The 17,359-nt window shown below is 57.8% G+C and overlaps 1 protein-coding gene across 2 annotated transcripts in view; it reads right to left on the bottom strand.

Annotated features, from left to right (window-relative positions):
• ADAMTS14 (ADAM metallopeptidase with thrombospondin type 1 motif 14) overlaps nucleotides 1-17,359 on the bottom strand; it is a 113,339-nt gene that overhangs the window by 27,862 nt on the left and 68,118 nt on the right. For both annotated transcript variants that reach the window (XM_042960498.1, XM_042960500.1), the window contains exons 7-12: nucleotides 7,853-7,936; nucleotides 6,972-7,119; nucleotides 4,576-4,681; nucleotides 2,702-2,845; nucleotides 2,092-2,224; nucleotides 543-656 (exon numbers count right to left, since the gene is read on the bottom strand). In XM_042960498.1, the coding sequence (XP_042816432.1) occupies nucleotides 543-656; nucleotides 2,092-2,224; nucleotides 2,702-2,845; nucleotides 4,576-4,681; nucleotides 6,972-7,119; nucleotides 7,853-7,936 (729 nt within the window). The remainder of the gene's footprint in view (nucleotides 1-542; nucleotides 657-2,091; nucleotides 2,225-2,701; nucleotides 2,846-4,575; nucleotides 4,682-6,971; nucleotides 7,120-7,852; nucleotides 7,937-17,359) is intronic.

Below are 17,359 nucleotides of genomic sequence, written 5' to 3'. Positions count from 1 at the left end.
GGGTCAGCAGGACCCAAAGTTCAATGAATGGCCCAAGGTCGCCACAGAAATCAGAGAAGGGCCAGCAATATAGCAGAAGTGGATTTTAGAACCCCTCAGGCTCTTAGACCCGGCCATGAGGTCCCCCATACAAATGATGCCCTGGCACCCACACCTGCTCAAGAGGGCAAACACATGCCGGGTGATATGTGAAAGGGCAGGTCTGGGGCAGGGGAGGCAACACGCATGTGGGAGAACCAGCATGGTGGGCCGGGGAGGGGGGCGGGCAGGACACCTGGAGTCTTCCCTTCATCCCTTCCTTTGCCTGCCTGGGCCTCACTCTTCTCATCTGTAAAATGGGGGGAAGGCTTCCTGCCAGATGGGCGATGAGATGATGCCAAACTCTGTGAAGCAAGCGACTGTGGTGTGGGAGAGAGGGTGTACCTATGAGTTCATGGGGGGCTCCACGCACACACACACACACACACGCAGCCACACGCCTGGGGGGCAGGGGCTCCCCTGGGACCTGCACACTCCTGCTGCAGCCCCGGGAACGCAGGTACCTGGCCAGGGGCACACTCTGTCCCGTCCAGCGGGGGCCCCTTCTTGGTCTTGCAGAAGTACGGGTTGTCAGGATGGCTGCACCACAGCTGTTTGCAGGGCTCGAAGGTCTGGAACTGCGCGGTAAGGGGACGGGGGTCACCGGCTACACTGGCCCTCAGGCTCTGACAAGTTGTCCGGGGGGCAAAGGGCAGTGATGGAGAGGAGTGGTGCGGTGGACGCTGGGGCCAGAATGCTGTGAAGGAGGCAGGAGGGCCCACACCCTCAAACTGGACCCCACTCCAAGCGCCATGGCCTCCGGTGACCCCTCTTCCCTCCAGCAGGGCACCGAGAAGGGGCAGGCCACAGCCCACATCCCTTGTCGTCCCCCCAGGCCTCCCTCCTTGCCTTTGCAGAAGCCACTGTGACACTGGGCAGGGACTAGGGTTTCGAGGGTCTGAGGCTCCAGGGAGGCTTGGGCCTGCCGACGTCCCCTGAGCCCAGTGCCTATCGGGGCTTCAAGGGGCTGTCGGTCCAGCCAGGATCCCAAGGCACCCAGATAAAGTCAGGACCTCCCAGCATCCTCTAGTCTTGCCAGGCTGTGCCAGATGTTGGTACTCTCCTGCTTCCCATTGTCCAGGAGAGCCCAGTTTTTTTCTCTCCTATCATCCCCCTGCCAGCCGGACCAGTGTCCTCCAGATACAGCCCTGGGCATTGAAACCCCTCTCCACCCCCAGCTCAGAGAGCACGTGTCCCAGTGTGGCCTGGACAGACACGGAGCCTCCTGGGCCTGCAGAGCTGAGGAGGGGGCTGCATTCCTGGATGGGAGGTTTGAGGTGCTGGAGTCACCAAGGCCTGACCCCTCAGAAAGACCCCTGCCCTGGGATGTCCCTTCTCTGAGCCTCTGCCTGGACGCTGGTTAGCAGCTCCGTTCTCTCCTGGGTGGCTCTAGCTGATCCCCAGGGCCAGGCTCTCCCTCGCCCTGTCCTACAGGGTAAGGAAGGGCTATGCCCCCTTATATGTGTCTCCTGGGCATGGGGTGCGGTGGGGGGGCATGCAATTCACCGCCTGGAGAACAGTTATGTGGCGACACAGGAGAATTTCACAAGGGTGACGAATCAGCCCAAATCATCCTACCAAATCCCTGAAGAGCAGACAGAGGCAAGTATTCCTCCATCAGGCGAGAGCCCAGTGGCTGATGTGACAGAGGAACTGCCTGGCAGATAAGATAAGAGGAACTCCCTGATAACCCAGCCCAGCCAGGATCCCACCAGTCACCTGCCACTCTGTTCTACTATGTTCCATCTTTCCCAGGAGTAAAGCATCCCCGAGCCACTGCACACACCTGCCCCCAAAGGTGGGACTGGGTGGGGAAGTTATGTAGCAGAAGGTGGCGGGGCCAGGTGCCGGTCGCCCTGGATCCCCCCCGCCATGGCAGCTGGCACGGAGCCTGTGGGCCCATCACCAGGCTACCTGGCCAGGAGGGAGGAAGATGTTCTGTGCAGGACCAGCCTGGGTCACAGACGGACACGGCCCTGGTTCTCCAGCAGTCAGAGGCTGGTGGGAACTCACCGCAGAGCAGGTATGGTATCCAGAGCCGAAGTCAAAGCGGCACTGCTCGTCCATCGAGTAGTCAATGCCCGGCAGCTCCGGGGGCTGGGGCCAGGCGGGCGCAAAGGGGTCATCGAGGAGGCAGTCGTAGGAGCTGCCGGTGGAGACAAGGAGGTGAGCCAGGCTGAGGCCGGCGCTCCCCAGCTCTCCTTTCCTGGAGGTGGGGGTTTAAGGAGCAAAGAAGGCCTGCAGGAATCCATCCTTGCTGCCCTCTGCTAGGAGCCGTGACTTCCAGGGAGGAAGGTTTGGTCCCTGGACCATTTGAGGGCTCATTGCACCAAGGGAAGAAAAGTCAGGCAGCTACACAGGACGTACTCGGGGCCCTGGCCAGCTGCCGCCTGAGGTGGGTGACAGTGTCTCTGCCCACACCTGCCCCCCCCCAAGTCCTCTCTGTACCCATTCTTGGCCTTGAGCTCCTGAGTCTAAAGCTTGTCCTGGGCCCCTGATGACCTGGGAACTGAGCTTGTGCCGGGGGCAGGGAGGTACAGGGAGGGAGATGGCTGGAGGGGGAGGGGATGAAGGGCAGGCTGCATGCTCCCCAGTCCCCAGCCCGGAGGTGGAGGTGACCTACGGGAGGTAGCGGCTCAGCTCCACTTTGCTGCAGCGGGACCAGTGGAAGCGGTGGAAGGCAGCCTGCACCAGGGGTGCCATGACGCTGCCCAGGCTGGTCTCGTCCGCGCAGCCATTCCCCTGACCATCATGCTCCATGCCGAGCCTAGAGGGTGGCGGTGGGGGGGGGCGGGGGGAAGGGGGAAAGACGGGAATCCTGAGTCATGCCAGGGAAACCGTCCCCGGGAAAACAGGCAGGTGGCACAGCAGTGGGAGACCATGCCCTGACCAGGCTTCAAACTGGACGGAAGCTGAGGGTCCCCCCTGCTCCCCAGTGGGGCTGGACTCATTCTGCCCTCCTGCCCCCTCCTCAAACCCCACCCCGCCCTCACGGCTTCCATGGCTAGCTCAAGGCCCACTCCGACCCCAGACACCCTCCCTGGCCACCCTGACTGAGGGCTGACCTCCCACGGTGGCGGCCACTTGCCCCACCATTAACACCTCACATGCCACGACGTGCTATCTCTTCGCCAGACCCAAGACCTTCAAGTACAAGGACCCAGTCTTCATTTGGTTCAGCTCAACCTCATTTACCTAGTGGCTTACTTAAGCTTCTCCGAGACCCCGTAGTACTTTAGCCCGGAGCTCTGTGCCTGGTACACACCTACCATGATGATAGTCTAAATTTAAAAGCTTGGTTCTTGTTATAATTAGTACTTAATGCCAAAGCCCAGAGGTTCTAAGTTCTCGGGTACTCCCAGGTGGCTGCGTCTGGCCTTGACCACTAGACAGACAGACACAGGGACCTCTGGTGCTGACCTTGGCTCTCCACGGGGAGAGGTCTCTGCTTTGGGAAGAGTGGACCCCCCTGCCTCCCACGTACAGGAAGACAAACTCCCAGCTCTAAAATATGTGGAACTATGGGCAGGAAGAGACCTCAGTATACCCCGGGTGCCAGCCTCCATGCTGCAGAGGAGGAACCTGAGGCCCCGGAGACAAGGGGTCACCGCCCGGTGAGGGGAAGAGCTGGGATGAAGTCCACATGGTCTCTGTGCCGACAGGGCCGGTGTGGAGAGGGGCACGGCAGACAGCGGGGGGCAGAACCCCTCTGGGCTGGCCCACTCCCCTGCTCCCCAGGCCCTTCACCTGCAGCACACAGCCTTCCCTCCACGTGTGCACTGGGGAGGGGCCGGGCCAGGAGTGCGTCCCTCAGCTCTGCCCCCTGGGCAGACGACGCCAGGAGGCATGACTGTAGCAAGGGCACATTACCAGAGGACACGCTACATGTCAGTGGCTTATCTGCTTTCTCCCGGAATGTAGTTTCTCTGGCCTAGTCTCCACGGCAGTCCATCCCTACAACGGGGCCTGGCGCACAGTGGGTGCTCAAGAAATGTTGGTCGCAGGAACGGATATGCTCCCAACAAAATCCAGGCCCAAGGATCAAGCCAGCAAGCCGCCAGCCTGGCCTGAGGCCGGAGCCTCTGTGCACCTGTTGAAGATGGGCTCAGACCAGTGCCCCGGTGTGCAGCGAGCACCAGTGTGGGCCGGGACAGCTCTGAGAAGGGCCTTGAGTTGTGCATGGGACGAGGGAGAGAGACCGTCCAGAGAACAGACCACCTCCTATGACGGGATAGTGCATCCGCCTGCCCAAAGACAGGGCCACATCTGGTTTTCCGTGGCCCTGGGATTTAGGGGCTTGGACCCAACAACGCAGGCCCAGAATTGCCATCTGGGCCCCTGGGCTCCGTTCCCATCAGGGCTGAGCCTCAGTGCGTGGGCAGCTCCTCTGGCATCTCCGGGGACACTGGGATGGGGGCCTGATCTGGGATAAAGCCTCCCACACCCGCAGAACCCCTCGGAGCTCCCGGCACAGCCCGCCCTCCCGGCGCCACTTACACGTGGCCGGTCTCGTGAGCCACCACGAAGGCCGAGGAGAAGCCATCCTCGTGGTTGAGGGTACAGCTTCTCAACGGGTGGCACATGCCAGTGACAGGCGCATACCCTGCCGGGGAGAGGGAGAGAGGGCGGAGAGAGAGGTCATGGGGAGGTAAAGCAGGACTCAATGAGGTCTGTGACTGACCAGCCACCGCAGGGACATCCTGACGTGGTCACTGCCAGAGGCTGCCTGGAGGAAGAAGGATCCTTGCAAGGCCCGCCCCCCCCGCCCCACCCAGTACAGCAACCCCGAGCCAAATGCCCCCACACCCTAAAGCTCCACGGAACCCCTCAGGGCCCACAGCCTCCTCTAATCAAGGCAGTGGGATTTCCAGATGCCCCAAGCCTGCCCAAACCCGACTTCCACGCCATGCCCCTCTAGCCAGCCAGTCAGCTGGTCAGTCAACAAACACACTCCAAATACTTTTTGATGGGGAGGGCAGGGGTACACTGTGTTACATTCTATGGGGAACCAGAGGAATCAGATCCAAGCCCCCCTGCCCTGCCCCTGTCCCTGCCCCTGCCACACACCCATACTTAAGGAGCAGATGGCTTAGCAGAGAAACTAGGTGGTAGGAGGTCAGCTCACACGAGGGCCCGCAAGGCTACAGTCAAGGGGCATCATGCGTGTGCAGGGGGCATGTGGAGGAGAGAACAGATTCAACTAAGGGGGTTGAGGGCCACCAGGTAATGGCTCATGGCGGGGGAGGGGGGCGGCGGGCACAGGGCTGGGCCCAGAGGACAGGCAAGACTCTGCAGGGGAGGGGATGGGGGGACGTGCTGGGTGGGGACACAGAAAGGCAGTGCAGGGGGCTGCACATAGCAGCCCCAGTCATGTTTGCTAAGTAGCTACTGTGTGCAAGGCCTGAATTCTTTTTTATTTACTTATTTGAAGAGAGAGAGAAAAAAAGCACATGTCCATGGGTGAGGGGCAGAAAGAGAGAGAGAGAAAAAGAGAGAGAGAGAATCCCAAGCAGGCTCCTCACTGTCACCGCAGGGCCCAACGTGGGGCTCGATCCCACGAACCGTGAGATCACGACCTGAGCCGAAATCAAGAACCAGACGCTTAACCCACTGAGCCACCCAGGCACCCCACGAGGCCTGCGTTCTAAGGGGCCTGCTTCCCAGCCTCCCCGGGGCCCTGTTATAGGCTGGGAGGGAAGGCTGGGCTGGGAAAGACCTCGGAGAAGGGGTGAGGGCAGAAAGCACTTCCTGCCTGGGGCCGCGGTTATCCAGACAACTCTACCCGGTCTTCAGAAGTGCTCAAATGCACTTGTATCTGAGACGCTTCGGGGGACTCTAATGAGAGGCTGCGGTGTGAAGGAGCTTCCTGGGGCCTCTACTGTCCTGGAGTTCTGAGGTTTACTCTACGTGAGACGTGAGGATACAGCTGCACGCGTGTTGGTATGTTGGACATGTGTCTGTGCATGAGCACGCACGTGTAAGTACGTACATGTATCCGCATGCGTAAGCGTGTGTATCTATGTGATCCGTGTACATGTATATCTGTGTGTGTGTGTGTATGTGTGTGTGTGTGTGAGAGCAAACCTCACACTTGACACTTCGGGGATTCAGACAAGGAGGCTTTGGATAGAGGCATGGCCAGCTGACTCCCTTCTGGAATCAGACCAGGAAAAACTAGAAAGCCCTCAACTCGGAGCCTGAAGATCCAGTCAGAGCTGCAGATCTGTCTCGTCTCTGCTAGAGGACAGGGGCAAGCCTCTTCGCCACTCTGTGCCTCAGTTTCCCCACCGGGAAAACTGCGAGTGACCAAAGCTTCACGTGTCTGCAGAGCACGCACGACCACAGGCATTTATTTCAGGCCTCCCTCAGACCTTGTAGCGGGCTGGAATGGGGGAAAGCAGCAACTGTTTTTTCCCCACTCGGCAGGTGGGAGGACCAGGGGAGAAGAAGTGAGCTTGGGTCGCTGCACGGAGAGGTGTGGAGCGTGTCCACACACAGGCACCTGTTAGGTGCCCCGAGGCCTGTGATGAGCCCATATCGATACGGGGGTAGGGGGTGGGGGGCTGGGGAACAGAAGCATCTTGAAGATGCTGACGGGTCTTCCCGCAGCCAGGCTCTGGGACAGTAAGCCTGACCACTTGCGGCCACCCGCAGGCTCGACCCAGACAGCAGGGACCAGAGCGGGGACCCATTCACTTCCCCTGATCCCCGAGGAAACCACTCTAAAGCTTGCCCATCCAGATGGGCCAGGTCCTTCTCCAGAGTCCCATGAATCTCTCTGTTGACTGGCTCCTCAGAGCTCCTCGGGTGGCTCCAGAGAGCCCAGCCCCGAGCCCCGGCCTCTGCCCTGCAGCTGCAACACCTGGCCGCAGCAAATACAGTACCTTGCGTACCTGAGGGCCCAAAGTCCTGCCGGGTGAGGAAGACGACGTGGTCATGGTGCTCTGCGTGGCTGGGATCCTGGCGCTGCTGAGAGTGTGCCCAGCGACATACCTGCTCCAGACTGCGAGAGGGGTTCCCCCGCTCGATCAGGCTCAGAGACTGCGAGGGCCAAGAGCGTCAACAGAGAGGGGGTTGCCAGCGGGCACCCGTCGTTCCCCTCCCAGGGGCAGAGGACACCGAGGCCCGTGGGACGCGGTACCGGTCCCCAGGTCGCCGTGCATGCGCACAGCCCTCCCGCTTCAGGGAACACTCGCGTGCCAGGCCCTGTGCCGGGACACCTGTCTGCTGGGAACTCAACACGCATTCTCTCGCATCCCTCGACCGAACTGCAGGCGGGGGTAGCTCTGAGCACTTCTGTGCCTTGTGTTTGTGGTCTCATCTAATCTTCACAACAGCCCCTGGAGGAAGGTGCTACTGCCACCCCCATTCGGGGGAGAAGAAGCCACCAGTCGGTCTAAGACTGCAGAGCCCAGGGCCCCAGGGTCCAACCAGAGCAGGACTTGTCTCACGGTCACTGCCCGGCTCAGAGCCCATTTCCGCACGGGGTCCTCAAGGAGAGGGATCTCCAGCTGCCAGGGCATAGGACTGCCTGCTTCCAGACTGCAGGGAATCCCCCAGGCCCCGCTTAACATCCCCAAATGCCTCTGCCCCTGAAGCCTCAACTCTAACGGTCTCAGGGTTCTGATTCTGGGAACAAAATGCTTCCTACATGCTGACCAGCCCCTCCCCACACCACAGCCCGTCCGGTGCACCGGTCCCACACCCCCTCTCCCTCCGGTCCCACACCCCCTCTCCCTCCAAACCCTGCCAGTTGCAGAAGGGAGGTGGTCACCTGCCGGTAGCCGACCATGATCAAGCGGACAAGGGCAATGTTTATGTGGGCGCCCAGGGACTCATCATGGTAAATCTCATCCACCTGCAAGGAGAAAAGAGTGTGCAATTTTAAGGGAAGCAAACGTTTGTCAAGAGCCTACCACACAGCAGGTACTGAGCCAGGTACCTGACCCGTGTTATCCTCACCATGGCCTTTTCAGGCAGCATTCTTCTCCCTACTGTACAGACGAAGAAACTGAGGCAGAGAGAGGCAAAATGACCTTCCCAAGGCCACACCGCTAAGTTGCTGCAGACCTGGGATTCAAATCCTGCCCCGCCTAGTTCCACCTGTGCACCCTCTCCACGAAGCCAAGTATGAGGGGCTGGCCTCACACTCAGCCCTCTGACAAAGACTCATCTTTCCACGGCTCGGGAGAGTCCTTCCACAGATGTCCCCCGGCCTGGGTCGCTCACCCTCAAGTCCCTGGGTACCCCTCCAATTGCCACCGGAATCGTCTGTCTGCTCCGTAGTGCCCGGGCACTTTTCCACGGCAAATCCAAGGGAAAGTATACGAGGACCTTGGAAATGCAGAGTCTTGGACCCACCTTCCAAGTCAGAGTCTGTAATCTGAACACAATCCCCGGGGATGCTCAGCCATGGTCAAGTTTGAGGACCATGGCCTTGGAAAACTCCCTTCTCCCACAGGCCCAGGGGTCCGTGGGGCAGTGTCCCACACAGGCCGCCAAAGAATGCTATCCCTCCTACTTCCCGAATCAGGAGACCCGGAACAGTGTCCATGACAGATGGACGAGGCTCTGTCTGTCCACCCCCAGAGACAGGCAGCTCACCCTCCCCTGAGTGCCCATCTCCTAAGGATGCCCCTTGAACAATTCCAGCTTTTTTGTTTTAACTTTTTTTTCTGAATATAAAACATTTCACCCTGTAAACTTTGAAAAGTACAAAAAAAGGTGAAAGAGGAAAATCAAATTGCCCAAACTACAATCAGCCAGATGTACAATAACCGCAGTTACATTCTTCTTGCCGGGTGCGTATCTCTGTGTGTGTGTGTGTGTGTGTGTGTGTGTGTGTGTGCGGTGGGCGGGCGGGGGGGAGGGGGAGGCTCAATTTACAAAACAGTAATCATACTGAATATACCGTTAATACATTGGTTGTTTCATGAAACAGTATTCTGTATGTTTAAAAGCATCACCTCTAGGGGGCGCCTGGGTGGCTCAGTCGGTTAAGCATCTGAGTCTTGGTTTTGGCTCAGGTCATGATTTCACGGTTCGTGGGATCGAGCCCCACATCGGTTCTGCTGACAGTGTGGAGCCTCCTTGGGGTTCTCTCTCTCCCTCTCTCTCTCTCTCTCTCTCTCTGCCCCTCCCCCCTCAAAATAAATAAACTTTTTAAAAAAAAGTATCATCTCTAATGTCTGCGTATGATGGGCCACGACTTAGATAATTAATCCCCTAGCTGGACGTAGCCCCCGAGACTCGCTCAGTGACTCGCTCGGTGGGTCAGTGTCAGAGGACAGCACTGGTGAAGCAATGCAGTTACTGGGGGCCAGAGTCCCGGGTTCGGGTCCTAGCTCTGTGGCTTAGGGCACATCAGGCAACTCCTTGGGACCTCTGTTTCTGTTTCTGTAGAATGGGGATCCTAATGGCTGTCATAGGAGAACTGTGCAGTGGAAGACGGGCGAGCCGACCGGCCACACACACACTTTCTCCCAAACAAGTCCAACCTAAGAATTCTCTCCTGTTCTGCCAAAATAATCTGCACCGGAGTGACTCTTAAATAACCTTGACATTTCAGCCCCTCCAGCTCAGAACGTGGCCTTCTACGTGGTCAGTGTCTCAGACCTCCCTGATGTGCCCTGCGGGCAAGCAGACCAGAGATGGGGTGATAAGCAGGGCACGCTCTACACAGACACATCTGTGCCCCACATGTACACATGTAAACCCCACCGGTTGCCCCAGGGCAGGAAAAGAGATCAGTCGCTGGAATGCTTGGGTGGAGGCATCCGCACGGCCTCTAGGCTTTTGGAAATTCTCAGGGGGCCACTGTCTTCCTGCTCTGTCTCTCTCCAAAGCGGGCTAGGCAGGTTGCTGCCCGAATCCTTCCTTACTGTCCCCACACTCAGCAGGCCAAAGCCACCCATCAAACCCCCAGTGACGCCTGCTCCAATGGCTGGCATCTCCGGCCCAGAACACGGGGAAGGCTTCGCGGTGGGACTGGGGAGGAGGCTGCTGCCTCTCTGAACAAGAAGTAGGATCAGAGCCCAAGTGTCCATCACTGGTGGGGGTTGAGCGGGGCCTTCTGATGCCACCTCCCACTCCGGGTAACTGGCCTAAATGCAATACTGAGCAAGCAGAAGGGGACGCACCATTCGGAGAGACCCCACTCGGCACAGCACTCTGAAATAATCTGGCGACCAAATGCTTCAGGGACAGATATACATAGACCCCAGGAGCTGGGGGAAAGGAAGGTGGTGTACATGTGGGAGGGAGGGGTCAGGGAGGACTTGCTGGAGGACCCAGAACGCGTCCCGCTGGAGAAGGTCACAGGCCTTTCGGAGGAGATGGGCAGAGGTTCAGGGCAGGGGAGAGAAAGGCAGGAGTCATGCGGAACCATCGAGAGAGCCCCAGGCCAGTGGTAATCAGGGCAGCTGAGGCCAGCCCCCCACGCGATGGGAATCTCTTCCCAGCCCACGCTCCCACACTTCCAGCAACGTGTGTGCTAGCCCGTTAGAAAGTTCTGGGCGCCGTGAGCCCCACTGAACCTTCCCGTCCGCCTCCTCCACTGGCCTCAAGTCTCTCTCTGGAAGTCCCACGGGGCGTATCTGCTCCTTTCCCCGGGAGAGATGGCGGCCACGGTCTCTCAGGGGACGTCTCTCCGTGCTCACGTCGGTCAAACAGAAAACTTTCCAGGCGGCGAGAGAGACGACAGGCCACTTGCCAAGGAAGGACCATCCATCTGGTTAGGGGTAGGTTTTCAGCAGTGACCAGGGGAGACGCTGAAGTAATAGCACCAAAGTCCCAAGATAAAGAAACCATCAACCCACAATCCTGGGCCCAGCAAACCAGCTTTTAAGAACCACGATGAAAGAAGCCATTGTCAATCAAGGAAACAGAAACGGAGCCACCCAGACCCCACTGTCTGCAGGTCTGCAGGAAAGTAAGGTGGAAAGTGATCCCCAACAGGTGGCCCAGGGTGTAAGAGTGGGTGAACAGTTCTGAAGCTCTGAGAGCAGCAGGGTTCAGCAATGAGCAAGTCTAGTCTTTTCTTATGCTAAATAAGGAGATAAAAATAGAGTAATTCTATTTCACACCCTTATTCCCTCATTAAAAAAAGGAGGGGGGCCCTGGGTAGCTCAGCTGGTTAAGCATCGGATTACTGATTTCAGCCCAGGTCATGATCTCACTGTTCGTGAGTTTGTGAGTTCGAGCCCTACATCGGGCCATGGACTGACAGTGTGGAGCCTGCTTGGGATTCTCTCTCTCTCCCTCTCTCTGCCCCTCCCCTGCTCATGCGCTCCCTCTCCCTCTCTCTCAAAATAAACTTAAAGAAAAAAAAGGGGGGGGTTGGCCCTGCCATTCCACATCCCCTAGTGGGGTCCGTCTGGGGTGCCCCGGCACCCTCATCTGCACACACCCCCATCCCCCCCAGCCCTTGAGTAGGGCTCTGATTCAGCTGAAGCTGTCCTGACCCTTCCCACAGGCCAAGGAGGGGGCTGGACAGGGCTGCAGAAGTGCCTGGCACACAGGTCCCAGCCACAGCCGTGAGCTGGTGCTGGAGCCACAGCCAGGAGGGGGGGCCTCCTGAGAGGCCCAGGACCCTGGCCCTCTGGAACACATGCGCTGGCGGCCCCCTGGCAGGCTCTAATCTGGCTGTGCGCTCAAGAACTGGCTGTCGGCCTCCACCCTCCCGATGCCAAAGGTCAGGCCCGTGCGCCAGCTCTGGGGAGACCTGGAACTGCTTCCCGCGGCTGTGGGTCCCAGCGGGATACATCAAGAGACGCCCACAGGGCAGAAAAGAAGGCTATGTCTGGTGTCCTTCTTCCCCACCTCAGCCAAGTTCAACATCCCCTGCCAAGACCCCAGGGTAGGGTTCCACATCAGATATTGGCCTGGGACGGCCACTGGTATATACTAGAAAATCAAGCAAACGTCAGGACTCTCTCTGGTCAAGGGGCACAGAACAGCAGAAGGGAGAAGGTCCATGGTAACGTAACAGAAGCTAGAGACCACGAGGGTTGGAGAAAGAGCTGCTATTCACTGAACACCTACTATGTGCCGGGCACCATGTGAGGGCTTGCATACAACCTCACGCCAGCCTACGGAGAGAGGAATCATTCCCGTCTCACAGGTGAGAAATCCAAGGCTCAGAGCGGTTAAGTAACTTGCCCAAGGCCACCCAGCTGGAAAGTGGGAAGGCTCAGATTTAAACTCTGATGCTGTGTGACTCTGAGCCACTCCACACAGCTGTTTTTCCAGAACCAGCTCCTGTGGCAGGCTGGCTGGAGTGGGCTCTCTGTGGCCTAGGAGAGAAGATAAGCGAAGCGGGTTTCCACATCCAGTAAACAGCAACACGGCCAGCCAGGGAGTCGTTGCGAGAGCCCCTTCTCTGTTCTGCTGTAACCCTGCATGGCCAGGCCTCCCGGGGGCCTTGTGGCCAAACCCAGGGAGCAGGAAGAAGGGAAGGGGGTTGGGAACTCTGAATCTGTGTTCCAGCCCAAAGGGAGGATCAGACCCCAGGTACCGACAGCAGAAATGCCTGGGACTCCACTGCGGCTGGAGGGGAGAGCTAGGCCCCTGGGGAGCCCATGGGGGCGGGGGGGGGGGGGGAGCTGGCAGCCTTCCCTTCTGGACCAGGCCAAAATGGGCTTCTCCTTGGCAGTGCGGGGACAGGGGTCCAGCAGAGAATGGCCCCCCAGCCAGCCCCAAGTTCCCACAATGCTAGGGAACACTGCTCCCAAGGACTTCTGGAGCAGCCTATCCACCAGCCTGGCAGCGGTTCAGGCAGGTCTCAAACAGGGAGGGGCCGTGCTGAGGAAGCATGACCCCAGGGTCTCAAGCCCACCCCATGCTCAAACAGGAGAGGGCAGTAACTGCTACCTAAAGGCTGATGCAGCCACAGCCTGCATGCCGTAACCTGGTGCCCTGGATGCGGTCTTAGAGCAAAAACAAAGGACCTTAGGGGCAAAAAGGGGGAATCTGAAACAAATACGGGCTTTCATTAACAATAACGCATCAGTATCAGCTCAGTAGTTGTGACGAATGTACCACGGTAATGGCAGATGTTGAACATAGTGGGGCCCTCGGAACTCTCTGGACTAGGCTTGCAGCTGTTCTGTAAATCTGAAACTATTCTAAAAATCAAAAATATATATCAATTGAAAAGAGAAGAAGGTTACGTCTAGCTGCCATACCTCCTTGGGCTGCTCCAGACTGTTTGCCCTTCCTAACAGTTCCGGAGACTTTCCTGGGTTTTGATGACCTAAAGCAGTTTCGAGGAATACCAGTGGGGCATTTTGCAGACCATCCTTCACTTCGGGTATGGCTGATGTTTGTCTCATGATTAGATGCGCGGTACGGGCCTGGGGGGGGAGGAAGGCCACAGGAGTGAAGGGCCATCTTCCCCACACGACGCCAAGGGCACCCGCCGCCAGCACGACCCGTCACCGACAATGCTGACCTCTAGACAGCGTTTGCCAGGTTTCTCCTGCGTAACATACTCTCTCCTTCCCGACCCCCGTGCTGTGCGCTTCAGGACAAAGTCACCGGGCACAGCCTGAACTTCAGGAGTGGGAGTTAGAATCCACCTCCTTGAGGGCAGAGTATCTACGTCAATTATTCGGAATCCTTCTCCCAGCTGTTCATTTATTCTGTCGCTTATTTATCAGTATGAACCCATGGCTGTGTGTTTTTATACTCTGGGTTATACTTCAACGCGACATTAACCTGGTCGCTCAAATTGTCCCAGCTTTGGCCCCCGGGAGCTCTTTCCTTCAGTTGGCTCCTGTGTCCCTTTAACACACCCTTCTTGTTGGCTCTGGGGTTCTTTGTTTTGTTTTGTTTTTGTGTGTTGGGCACTTCCTTACTTTCTGGCAACACGGGAGGCTCGCCTTGGACGTTCTCCGCTCTAGTTGTGACGGCCAACCGTTCCTCGAAGGAGCTCCAAGGAGTCATTACCCCCCCGTCTCGCCGGGAGACAAGCAGGCCCACAGTGACAGCCGAGCCTGTGTGAGCACGGCGGCCACAGGAAAGGAAGCAGCCTCTGCTCGCGTGCCCTCCCTGGTCGCTTCCGGCCTCTGACCCTGAACAGAACGGGGGTGGCCCTGCCTGAAGGTGCGGCCTGGCCAACAGTCACCTCTCCTGCCCTTTCTAGTCCCAGGCCCTGGAACTAGCCCCCCGTCTCCCCAGCTCCGACCCCTCTCATCGAGAGCACGAGGCAACTCTGCAGACCAGATGCTCCAACCAGCACCACGTGGCACGCGTCTGAGACGGTCTCCTTTCCCCGTTGACCGTCACAGGGGGCCAGCACACTGTTACCGCTGCCCGTGCAAGCGAGACTCTCACGTGACTCCTGGTGGCTTCACAGGACACTGCCACGCCCTGACATTGCTGGCAGCGGGCCATTTACGGGGTGAGAAAGGAATGGGAGTCCTGGTTGTCTGAAAACCTCCGGGGGCGCCTGGGTGGTTCAGTCAGTTAAGTGTCCGACTTCAGCTCAGGTCACGATCCCGCGGTCCACGGGTTCGAGCCCCACGTCGGGCTCTGGGCTGATGGCTCAGAGCCTGGAGCCTGCTTCTGATTCTGTGTCTCCCTCTCTCTGCCCCTCCCCCATTCATGCTCTGTCTCTCTCTGTCTCAAAAATAAATAAACGTTAAAAAAAATTTTTTTTTTAAATAAAAAAAAAAAAAAGAAAACCTCCGTTGCCACCTTGCAGTAAAATCAAGAAGGCACCCACATCAAAGTCGCGGAACGGGTTCGGGCTTGGAGAAAATCCAGAGGTAAGGGTGGGGAGTGGGGGGGGGGGCTCCCACAGCATCACCCAGGCTCCAGACAGCACAGGAGCCAATGCCGTGCAGAAAACACGGACGCGGATGGCTCTGTGGCTGAAAGCGACTCTGACAAGTAACACTCGGAATGGAAGAAGTGATGGGAATACCGGACTCTGTCACACCGTCGTATCTACGTGCGCACGTGAGTAACACGCGACGAAAATCTAAGCCTCCATCAGGTTGAAAGAGTTCTTCCGACGAGCACAAATAAAAATTCTAAGTGATACGAAAACACCACGTCAGGGTTTAACGGGTAGCACTTTTTTTGTTTCTTAAGTACGTAAAGTAACAGAGCATCTGACAGTCGATGGGTTCAGTTTTGATGAAACGTGGCAAGTGATGTGTTCACACGTAGTGTGTGAGCTCCTTGCGTGGGCACACCTGGTCTGGTGTGGTACACGCATCTATGTGCACACAGCCCAGTTACACATATGGGTGGCTGTGTGTGCGTGCACACGCATGTGCATGGAAACACGCACTCCATCTGTGCATGTGTGCACTCTCTGGGGGTGTACCCCAGTAACACTGTGCGGCCTGCAGCCCAGGATCCCTGCCCACCCCCCAGGCTGGCCTATGCAGTAGCCAGAGCTGGGCCTCGGCTTCCCCCAGGTTGGGACACTGAGTCCGGGCCAGGGCGCGGCTCACGAGTCCCCAGCATTTATCCCCCACAACCTGTCTCCATAATGCAGCCGCCTTTATGCCCCAGGTCGGCCTGTCTGAGTGCAAAGAGAGGCACTGTGGAGGCCCAGAAAGACCCGAACTGCCGTGACCTCACCTTGCTGAGCCCGACTCTCCCATCTGAGTGTGAACTGATAAACCTTGCAGCGAGGCCTGAGGACAGAAGGTGAGGCAAATGTCAAGCATTTGGAACAGGGCTTGGAACACATATGTGCTCGATCAGTGGCCTCTCTTGGTTCAGAACTTCTACTTCCCACTTGGGGAGCTGATGAGAGGTCCATTAGGTCAGCCCAGGAATACGGGATTTCAGGAGCGTGACCTCCAATATGGCGACCGAGATGCCTGGTATGAAAGTGCTCTGTCAACCATAAAGCTCTCATTACCAGGAGGGGTATTTGTCCTCATTGTTATTGTGTCTCTCCTGCCAGGAATCCCAGTATTCACGCCTTTGTGTTAAGCATTGTTCTCTGCCCAAGGGGGCTTGCTTTCAAAAAGCAATATGGACTGGAGCTAATACCTCAGGGCAGGACTCCCGGCCACAAGGGCCACCTTGGCTACGGGGAGTCCTGTGCACCGGAGGATGTTTAGCAGCATTCCTGGCTCCTCCTTCAAGATAGCCAGTAGCATCCCATCCCCTCCAGCTGCAATAAACCAAAAATATCTCCAAACCTTCCCCAGTGCCCCCTGGGAAGCAAACTTGCCTATTAAGAACCACTACCTCAAAGTAAGTAGATTCTGCTCCTAGTTGTAGGGGGTCTCAGATTGCCCCCAAAAGCAGTGGAAAGCATTTTAGGGTGAGACAAGACAAGAGAAAGGCCTAAAAAGAGAGGGAGGAGGAGGATTTGTGTCCTTCCAATGAGCAGGGAGGATGAGCTGCTCGGAGGCTCACATATCCCCGAACGGAAAACGTCTGGCAAAGCAACACTCTCTGTCAGCACGAAAGCAGTGTTTTTGTGGCATTCCAAACTGGCCTTTATGATGAATATTTAACACAGTTATGTGCCAAGAGAACGCCGCCACCCTCCCAGGCTGAGGCCACCAAGGCCCTGGTCTGACAGTCATCTGCAGCCAAACCTCCTGGGCCTCGAAGGGGCACCAAGCTCTTCCAGCAGAGCACTGCAGAGGCTTCAGGAAGGGGCCCGGAAGCAGGTCAGAGAGGGTAGGACCCTCTCAGAGGCACCGGCCAACATCTATACGGCAACCACGCCCAACACCTTTGTGGCATCAGCCTGGCCAGATGGGGTGAGAGCAGGGGGGGCAGGGAGCCTAGGACTGCCAAGAAAGAGGGATCTGGCTGCGGAATGGCTCAGTGAGGACCGATAAAGGGGCCTGACTCCTTGCCCTCTCTCTGCTCTGGCTCTGGGCCCTCTGAGGATGCCTGCATCCCCCTGTTGCAGAGAGTCCTCACCGCAGAGATTCGGTGACAGTGCCTGATTCTCTCCATGCCCCTGGCTGGCAAGCCTGGCCACAGCCAGGAGCCGAGAGCAGGAAGCAGGCCCAGGGGTGAAGCTTCAGAATCCTGACTCAGCTACGGAGACCCATTTCGGGAAGAGGCCAGGGGGTGGAGGCTACGATCTTCCTTCTCCTTCCTCCTCAGAGCTGTTTTGCCCCTGGTTCTACCACAGTGGGGGGGGGGGGGGGGGGGGGGGGGAGGGGCGCATGAATTTTGGAATCAGACAGATCTGGGTTCGAATCCTAACTCTGCCACTTACTATCCCGAGCCAAGTCGCTTGGCTTCTCAGAGCCACAGCGGTCAAAGGAATGTCACTGGCGTAAGGCCACTG

The sequence above is a fragment of the Panthera tigris genome, chromosome D2 (assembly GCF_018350195.1).
Source record: "Panthera tigris isolate Pti1 chromosome D2, P.tigris_Pti1_mat1.1, whole genome shotgun sequence".
In the NCBI taxonomy this organism is placed as follows: Eukaryota; Metazoa; Chordata; class Mammalia; order Carnivora; family Felidae; genus Panthera; species Panthera tigris.
Note: the sequence above shows the minus strand (reverse complement) of the source record. Positions and strands in the feature narration are given on the sequence as shown.